At 42.6% G+C, this 10,210-nt stretch overlaps 1 protein-coding gene across 1 annotated transcript in view; it reads left to right on the top strand.

Moving 5' to 3' along the window:
• Positions 1–10,210, top strand: part of LOC123240952 (calmodulin-binding transcription activator 1-like) — a 1,231,619-nt gene that overhangs the window by 1,154,950 nt on the left and 66,459 nt on the right. Inside the window, exon 8 of the mRNA XM_044668663.1 lies at positions 8,077–8,230. Coding sequence (XP_044524598.1) covers positions 8,077–8,230 — 154 coding nt within the window. The remainder of the gene's footprint in view (positions 1–8,076; positions 8,231–10,210) is intronic.

Below are 10,210 nucleotides of genomic sequence, written 5' to 3' on the forward strand. Positions count from 1 at the left end.
TCTCTCTCTCTTTCTCTGTCTCTCTCTCTCTTTCTCTGTCTCTCTCTGTCTCTGTCTCTCTCTCTTTCTCTTTCTCTCTCTCACCTCTGTCTGACTCCATGCCTTTGCAATGACTGTTCCTCATACCTAGAATGCCCTCCTTCCCAATCCCATCCCTGATTTCCTGTTAGACTTAATTTAAGAGGCAACCAAGTGGTTTAATGGATAGACCAGGCCTGGAGATAGGAGGTCCTGGGGTCAAATTCAGCCTCAGACACTTCTTAGCTATGTGACCCTGGGAATTTAACCACAATTGCTTCACTCTTACCAGTCCTCTGCCTTAGAACCAATTCTTAGTATTGATTCTAAGACAGAGGTAAGGGTTAAAAAAAGAGTTCAAGTGCCACCATCTCTTTATGTCTGTTTTATTTCCAGTCTCTCTTTGGCTCCTTTCCTGATGCCTGCAAATATACTAAAATCTCCCTCATTCTTTAAAAAAAAACCTTTCACTAGCTCCTACCATGCCCATCAGCTATTGCCCTCAATCTCTCCTTCCCATTTTAGTTAAATTCCTTTAAAAAAGCCACACACAATCAGTGCCTCCATTTCTTCTCTTGTCTCTGTCTTCTAAGCCCTCTTCAATCTGGCTTCTGACCTGACCTCATTAACTAAAATGGTCCTCTCCAAAGGAAGTTACTCAGGTTCTCTTGATTGCCAAATCTAATGGCTTTTTCTCTATCTTCATCCTTCTTGATCCATGTGCACCATTTGACCCTGTTGCCCACTTTCTCTTGCTAGATATTGACTCTAGGTTTTGGGGATGGCTCTTTCTTGCTTCTCTTCCTGCCTGCCTGACCACTCCTGCCCGGACTCTTTTACTTAGATTGTCATCATTTCACATCCACTCTCTGTTGATCCCCAAGGCTCTGACCTGGGCCCTGTTCTTTTTATTATCTAAACTCCCTCACTTGATGATCTCATTAGCTCCTATAGGTTTAAGTCTTCTCTCTATGCAGACTATCCTCAGATCTATCTATCCAGCCCTTGTCTCTCTCCTAAGATCCGATCCTTCATCACCAATTTACTATTAGATATTTAGAACTGGATGTTCCATGGGCATCCCAAGCTCAACTTGTCCAATACAGAACTCTTGGGTGGTGTTGTCAGTCATCTCAATGGTGTCCAACTTATTTTTTGTGACCCTCCCACCCTCTTTGGGGTTTTCTTATCAGAGATACTGGATTGGTTTCCCAGTTCCTTCTCCCACTCATTTTATATATATATATATATATATATATATATATATATAGAGAGAGAGAGAGAGAGAGAGAGAGAGAGAGAGAGAGAGCGCAAGAGAGCATGAGGAAACTGAGGCAAACAGGGTTAAATGACTTGTCCAGGATCATACCACTATTAAGTGTCTGAGGTCAAATTTGAACTCAGAAAGATGAGTTTTTCTGACTCCAGGACAGGCTGCTCAGTCCAGTGCCCAACACATTGTACATTTTGATTGTATTGTTTTATATTATATATTATCAAATTTAATAAATTTTCATCAATTGCTTGATTACTAGCCCCCATTTTAACAATGAGGAAACAGGTTCAGAAGGTTGAGGGTTATTCCCAAGATCACACAGCTAGTAAATGCCAGAACCACGCTTCATAGATCTATAGGACTTTGAAGCTAGAATTTGACTATAAGGAAACTGACCCTTGAGAGGGGAAGTGACTTGCTCTGGGCTGGGATCTGATGGAAAACCAGGTTCTCTGCTTCTGGGTCCCGCATCCTTCCTATACTCCTCTTCTCCCCCTTTCCTTCTCTTTCCTCTGATTTCCTCTCTATTCTATAGTATTCCCCACTCCCTTCTTCTCCATATCTTTTCTCCTTTCTCCATCTTCTCTCTTTTCCTGTCTATGTCTTAGACCTGTTTGCTAAGATAAAAAAGCTTGTCGGTCTGAAATAGGGATGGGGACTGAGACCCTTTTCTATGTCTCAGAAAGCTTTGCTTTTTTTTTGTGAACATACAGGCCTCATGCTAAGCTAATCAAAGAGGGGGAAAAATCCTTCCCAGCATTCCCCTGCCTCTCATTTTAGGTTATGTTCAAGCTCGCCTCGGGCAGGAGATTCTGTAAACTTGTACCATTTTCAAGTGAAGCTGCCCTATATTAATCCCAATCACAGGTGGCTGTTGGCGGCTGCCGCTGGCCCAGTACATGCACGGCCAGCACCAGCAGCTGTCAAAGATTTGCACAAATAGTAACCATCATTGAGTCGGTGATAGTTGGTTGTTCAAAGTGATTTTATTTACTCAAATCCCCAGTCGCCTGCCATTAGGAAGATTCAATCAAGACTGAAGCCTTCATTCTGGAGCCCCTCCTGAGCCAAGCACTCATTCTCTGCTTCCCACCCCCTCCCTGCCCCACCCCCCAGACCCAACCTGACTTCTTGGATAGCTTCATAGCAAAACTGGTGGGCTGGTTTCTCAGCAGAGCGATGGATCCAGTGTTTGGAGAGCAGTGGGCAGGAATGAGGCTAGACCCACTTGGAGAGAACCCAGGCCACACTTACAAGAGATTTGGCCCTGGAAAAGGACCTTCCAGCCTACTGAGTCCCTCTAACCCCCTCATTAAAGGTTAAATGACTTGATATGGTCACTTAGCTAGCAAATGTCTGAAGCAGGTTGTGAACTACAGCCCTATCCATTAGACCATATGAACTTGGACAAGTTATCTTTGCTTTCAAGGACTCAATTTAGGTAGCACAGTGGATAGAGATCTAGGTTTGGAGTCAGGAAAGCCAGAGTTGAAATCTGGCTTCAGACCAGTTGTGTGATCCTGGGCAAGTCACTTTGCACTTTTGCCTCAGTTTCCTCATCTGTAAAATGAACTGGAGAAAGAAATGGTGAAGCATTCCAGTATCTTTACCAAGAAAAATAAAACCCAAATGGGTTCATAGAGTCAGAAAACTCCCGAATAACAACAACAACAACAACAACAACAACAGCGATGGCTTTGGGCTTTCTTGGGGGAGTCAAATGGAGTGGAGTGGTGACCTAGATATTCTCTCCAAACAGGGTTTTGTGCCCCAAGGTCTGAAATCTCTCTCTTTCCCAACTCAATGATATTCTCTTTCATGACTCCTCCAAGGCATAGATCCTTCCTGCCATGGCCTCATGTTACAGTTTCCCCACAGCATGATTTTCCTAAGGTTCTGTGGTTGCGTTCAGAGGGCCCATGGTAGGAACCATAGCAGCCCTTTCATCTCCAGGGATGTCTGACACCAGGGCTCCCCACTGTGCCCAGGCTCTGGCTACCAGGGGTTCGAGATCACAGGAAAGCAGCAGTTGGCTTGCTGGGCCCTGACTAATCACAGCCATTGGTTTAGTCTTACCCAGATAGGGGGCTTACCCTTGATCCTTAGGGCCAAGTCCTTCCATGTGGCAACTGCTCCCTGGCTTGAAACACCAGAGGAATTCAGACTATTGGAAAGTAAGCAAGAAGGATGGCCTGAAAGCTGTTACAGTTCACTGGGAAGAACACATAGCTGAAAATCAGGAGATCTGGGCTCTGATGATAGATAAGTGAATGTGTGAATTAATGAATTTAAAAGCCTTGAATATATGCTTTCTCTGATAAGTATTATACTAAATGCTGGGGATAGAAAAACAAAATAAAAAATGAAACCAGTCCTTGCCCATATCCAAGATATTCCCTCAGTTCTTGGGGTCTCCTTGCCCCACTATACTACTGCTATCTGCTTCCCCTGGAATATTCCTCAGCAAGACCTGTCCTACTTATCCCCTTGATGAGAAGGAGGCTTCTTCCTGAAGCTTCCATTTGTGGAAGAGCTCAGGCTGGCCTGGCTTCAGTCTCCTCTTTTTACTCCTGGCTTTCTGGATTTCAAACCCAGAACCACTGGTGACCTTCATTCCCCAACTCGATCCCACTTTTCAGTTCTTTTATGTGTTGCCTTCCTTTATTAGAATGTAAGCTCCTTGAGGGCAGGGACTGTCCTTTAATTTTTTTTTTTACCCTTGTACTTCGGTGTATTGTCTCATAGGTGGAAGATTGGTAAGGGTGGGCAATGGGGGGTCAAGTAACTTGCCCAGGGTCACACAGCTGGGAAGTGGCTGAGGCCGGGTTTGAACCTAGGACCTCCTGTCTCTAGGCCTGGCTCTCACTCCACTGAGCTACCCAGCTGCCCATGTCCTTTAATTTTTTATTGATTAATTAAGTAAATTTTTCCATGGTTGCATGATCATGTTCTTTCCCTCCCCTTTTCCTATCTCCCCTCCCTTAGCCACCACGCAGTTCCACTGGGTTTTACATGTATCATTGATCAAGACCTATTTCCATATTATTGATATTTGCACTAGAGTGATCGTTTAGAGTCTACATCCCCAATCATATCCCCACCAACCCATGTAATCAAGCCGTTGTTTTTCTTCTGCGTTTCTGCTCCCACCGTTCTTTCTCTGGATGTAGATAGCGTTCTTTCTCAGAAGTCCCTCAGAATTGTCCTGGATCATTGCATTGCTGCTAGTAGAGAGGGACTGTCCTTTTTTACTTGTACTTGTATCCCTAGCACAGAACCCAAAACCTAGCAAATGCCTGACAGATGCTTCTTTCCTCCTTTCTTTCCCTTAAGAAGCTCATATTCTAATGAGAAAGACGATGCATATAAGGGAATGGTGGTCAAGGAGGGGTATTTTGATTTGGAAAAATGGCATGGACTAAATGGATAGGGCTGCCTATACATAGTAGGCATTCACTAATCAAGACAGGAAGGGTTAAACCTCCAGAGCATTGTCTCTGGTTTGAGAGTACAGAAGCATCCCCCATGTGATGCTGGGGAAATCACTTGGCCTTTCTGAAACTCTTTTCCCAACAGTAAAATGGACACTATGCTCTCCTATCATCCAGAGTGGGATAGCCAGGAGGGCCCTGACCTGAAGTCTCAGTTCAGCCATTCCCTAGCCATCTGGCCTTAGGAGCATGACTTCCTGGCTTTAAGCCTCAGTTTCCTTAGCTACAAAATGGTCATGATAACACCTGTCCCAAGAAGGGGTAGATAGGACACTATACTTGGAATGAGAAGGCCTGATGCAGCCTAGCTGGGTAGGTAGGCTCAGTGGTTTCAATATTCTTCCAATTCTATGTCTATGTACCTAGCCCCTACCTTAAAGGGCTATCATGTGGTTTGAAAGAGATAATATATATTAAAGTGTTAGTGATGCAATGGACAAAGTGTCAAGACTGGGGTCAGGAAGGCCCAAGTTCAAATCTGGCCTCAAACACTTAGTAGCTGTGTGACCCTGAGCAAGTCAATTAACTCTGTTGGCCTCAGTTTCCTCATCTGTAAAAATGAATGGGAGAAGGAAATGACAAATTATGCCATTATCTGAGCCAAGAAAACCTCAAATGTACATGACTGAAATAAATGAACAACCAATCCTAAAAGTAGGATCCTTTTGGTCATAAGGATAGAAATGAATTAATCAATGGCAAAGCATTTTTGAAGAGTTTCCAACATCATAGAGTTATTATAGTAGCACTCCATTATTATCTGTCTTGTTGAGAAAATGTGGAGTAATGCATAGAAGCTACCTGGGAGTCAGGAAGGTATGAGTTCAAGTCCTATATTTGACTCATACTGGACATGCTACTCCAGACAAATTACTTGACCTCTCTTAATATCACAAATGATAAGTAGCAGAGGAATTGCCAATCTGCATCAGTAAAGGGAGTTTCCCCACTAGAATTCCCCGTATTGATGAAATCACAGGTTCAGAGAAAATTATTATCCTCAAATTGGCTTACATAATATGCCAGTAAGGGGCAGCTAGGTGGTGCAGTGGATAGAATACTAGACTTGGAGTCTGTAGCTTCATCTACATGAGTTCAAATCTGGCCTCAGACATTTACTAGCTGTGTGACCCAGGGAAAGTCACTGAACCCTGTTTGCCTCGGTTTTGTCATATGGAAAATGAACTGGAAAAGAAAATGGCAAACCATTCTAGGATCTCTGCCAAGAAAACCCCAAATGGAGCCTGAAGAGTCAGACAGAACTAAAACAACTGAACGACTCGCCATTGGTATTTTCTCCCTGATTAGAAGGAAAGGAAGCATGAATGGTCAAAAGAACAGTTGATGGTTTTGAAGTCATAAAACTGTGGTTCAGATCCCATTACTGTTCCTTGCTCCTCCAATGAACTTCAACAGGTCACTCCCTCCTCTCTCCACCTCAGTTTATTTTTATTTATTTTTATTTTTTTTTAAACCCTTAACTTCTGTGTATTGGCTCCTTGGTGGAAGAGTGGTAAGGGTGGGCAATAGGGGTCAAGTGACTTGCCCAGGGTCACAAAGCTGGGAAGTGTCTGGGGCCAGATTTGAACCCAGGACCTCCCGTCTCTAGGTCTGACTCTCAATCCACTGAGCTACCCAGCTGCCCCTCTCCACCTCAGTTTAAATGAATGTTGGACGAATGGTTCCTTCCAGACTCAGAGCCTATGATACTAGAAACTATAAGCTCCCTGAGTGCAGGGACTGCCTGTTTATTATACTACAAGACTGTAAAGTCTTTGAAGATAGGTTGGCCTGATATTTATGTTGTCAACTCCTCAATGTTCAACGTAGAGCTGTGGGCACATTAATAAATATCTTCTTGTTGGAGTAGTCAAAAAGATAGGGGAAGAGGGGGAGGTTGCTTAGGCAAGGCTGAATGTTTTCCTCTTCCCCCTTCCTCAACAGAATATAAGCAAGGGTTTCTGCTAGGACTAGACAGGGAAGCAGGCCATAAATGTACCTGCAGGAGGGAAGTTGGGAATGATTCCAATTACCCCCTCATCTTAGGGCTTCAGCAGCTACAGCTTCATCACAGACAAAAAGTTCCTAAAATGTTTCACAGATGCCCCATTTAGGAGCTGGCAATGAATGAATAAATGAATGAAAAAGCCTTTATCAAGCATTTACTATGTACCAACCACTGTGTTGAATTCTGGGGTACAAATACAGAAGGGAGACAGTCCTGTCAAACTTCTTTTCTAGCAGGAAGGGACGAGGTATACAGGGAAGGTGTAGTCAGGGAGGAGTGATCTGGTTTGGAAAGTTTCAGGAAGGATGAATTGTAAGATTAAAAATTAATATCCAAATACTCCAAGTATTATAATTTTATACAGTTTTATTTATAATAACTTGAAGCAAAAGGAAAATTAGCAGCCTCAGTAAAGAAAAGAAAGTTCCCAGACCACACATGTGAGAGAAGAGAGAGTGAGGGTGGGGTTACACACAACTATATACAAACAACGTAAGCATGCAACTTGGGGAACGAAAGAGGAAAGGGATGAAGGAATTCTGGGGAATGTAGTCCTAACTACACAGAGTTGAGCCATTGGAGATTAGATTGACACACCTTTTCTAAGAGATTTGGCAGTAGTGATTCGATTATGGAGCCAGAATTGGAAGAGGGGAGTTGGACAATGACCTGGTAAAGAGGCTAAAGGTTGGCTGAGACCCACCTGGGATGGTGAACCAGGTGAGACACTCACCAATCAGGAGACTAAGGCCTCAGGGAAGGAGTTCTGTAACTTAAAAGATTAATACCTTTAGGTTATGGTCTTTGAAGTGCGTTAGCTAGTGTGAGTTGGCCACAGATTGTTTAGTGCTTTCATCCTTCTGACTCTGCAGTGGTGATTCCATTGAGTAGTTTGAGTCTGTTGGAATGTATGTAGGTAGCCCGTGAAGGAGAGATGGAGCAGAGGAATCTTGGATTTCCATTGGAACTTAGAGGTCATCAGTGGGACCTGGAAGGAAACTGAGGATGATTAATGTCCGTGCACTGAAAAAGATTTGTAGCTAAGTCAACAAAGGAGTTTAGGAAGAATGTAAGCCAAAGAGACTTAGAAGAGTCATCTGGGAATACCTGTGTAGTAGCATATAGTAGGGAGTTTTAGAGCATTCTGATGCCCAAATATGATCTGCACTCCTGCGTGGATTAGTTCAGGGGTTAATGGGTGGATAAGGTAAATGGAAGGATGTAGCCAATCTGATGAGAGCCCCAGAATCCCTCACCAAATCTCTTTGTGTTCTCTCTTCTAGAACCCTGATATTGTACTGGTGCATTATCTGAATGTCCCAGCCATTGAAGATTGTGGCAAGCCCTGTGGACCCATCCTCTGCTCCATCAACACTGACAAGAAGGAGTGGGCAAAATGGACAAAGGAAGAGCTCATTGGGCAGCTCAAGCCAATGTGTGAGTATACCCAAGCCTGGATTGGGCTCTCCCACACATTCAGAGAAATGAGTGAGCATGTTCTTTAGCCCCCCCGGGGGCCACAGTGTCCACTGTAGTCCACCTAGAACAGGATAGTTGGTGGCAAGACAGAACCACCAACTAATATTTAGATGATTAATATTAATATCTTTATATTAGTGTATTGTATTATTTATGCACTTATATTTAATAAGATCTATACCCTTATTTGTTCATGAAAAAACCATACCTCAAATCCCTCTGAGCCTCTTGTACTCCTGAGATCTACCTGCAAGAGGAACACCAAAAATTAAGGACACATTTTAAAGAGAAACAGAGATAATCACAGACATGAACCCAGTATAAGTTGAGTCAAACAAAGCACATCAGGAGGAATCCCTACATCAGTCTGAACATACAAATACATTGTGATGGCAAGAAAATCCATGTTGTTAATATGCAGAATGCAAGTCAAGAAAAGACTTTATCACATATATAATAAAAAGAAAAGATATCTCAGTTAGCACATAGAGAAGTTGGTGTCCATAGGGCAAATGGAATTTTGAATATCAACCATTTCTCACAGGGATTTATGGCATGCAGAAAACACAGTCCTCTGAGTTTACAACCACACATTGACCTGGGAGGAAATTTGTTGTGTTTCAGGAGAGGAAAGATAGAAACTTTCTAATCTAGTAATCTGTCCTAATCTGCCCTTTGTTTTAGGAGTCCAGACCAACGTGCACTGCTTGTCTTTTGGTTATATTTACACAAAAATATATTTACACAAAAATTGTAGTAAAGGAAAATAAAACATTAGGATTAGCAATGAGTGTCCATTTTATGTTGAAATTGGGACTTATTCTCAAATGGTATTAATCATGTCAAGAAAGGCATTATGGTGCTTACCCTCTCTATTACCACACCAGCAAAAAAAAACTCCATATGTCCTAGGTGATAAGAACAAAATCCTTAGAAACAATACTAAAAATGTAAGTTACGGCATTGTTCCTAAAAAGAGAGGGCACCAATAGAATACCAGTCAATACCTGTCCTATGAGCCCTACCATGTGGCCACATAAAAAGGTAAAAAAAAAACACCATAGAATGGTGGTTGGTCTACCAGGAAAAGAGGAAGAACAAGCCAGAGAACTTAGTTCCCGTGTCCCACCAAAAAAGAAGAGAGGCATGTTAGAAAGAAGAGAGGCAAAGAAATTCTGTTCTCCAATCCAGCAAACAGAGAAGGAAGAGGGAGAACAGAGCTATGTCTCAACTTAATGAGAAGGAAGGAAAGTAGAGTCAAGAGAATGAAAACTTGTATCTTGAAACCTCTATCTCCTGCTTCAATTCTGATCTGGTCATATGCTCCTGGTTAGGTTGCTCTTACTTAGATCTGGAAATATCTCATTCTTCCCTCTTGAGGGCCAGAAATAACACTCTACCTTCTAAGTCCCAAGCTCTGCTAGATTTAAAGGTCAATGGAGATTCTCCCCTCATTTTTCTAAAGACTCAGTTGAGAATCAAGGGGGCACTTCCCTAATAATAATAAAAAGTCACCATCTCAATCCAGGACCATTTACTGGTAGAGTCTTAAGATCTTCTGAACTGTGTAGTACCAAGGAAGGAAAAGTAGAGGGTATTCTGCCCCATCCTCATCCCAAATGGCTAGAAAATAGTTTTATGTTAGTTGACAACTAGGGATTTTGACAGGAATTTCTGGGTAGACAGACTCCTAAGTTGAGGAATCTGGAACTTTAAGGAAATTCATAAAAACACCATGAATCAAGGGGAAGGTGTGGGAAGATGGAAGATCACATCATTTGGCTATGTCATCAATTATTTTTTTTCAGTTCTCTGAAAAATAAACCTCAAAGTATCCATATCTAGATTATATAATAGCAAGAGAAGGAAGGAAGGAAGGAAGGAAGGAAGGAAGGAAGGAAGGAAGGAAGGAAGGAACGAAGGAAGGAAGGAAGGAAG

Source organism: Gracilinanus agilis, chromosome 3 (assembly GCF_016433145.1).
Source record: "Gracilinanus agilis isolate LMUSP501 chromosome 3, AgileGrace, whole genome shotgun sequence".
In the NCBI taxonomy this organism is placed as follows: Eukaryota; Metazoa; Chordata; class Mammalia; order Didelphimorphia; family Didelphidae; genus Gracilinanus; species Gracilinanus agilis.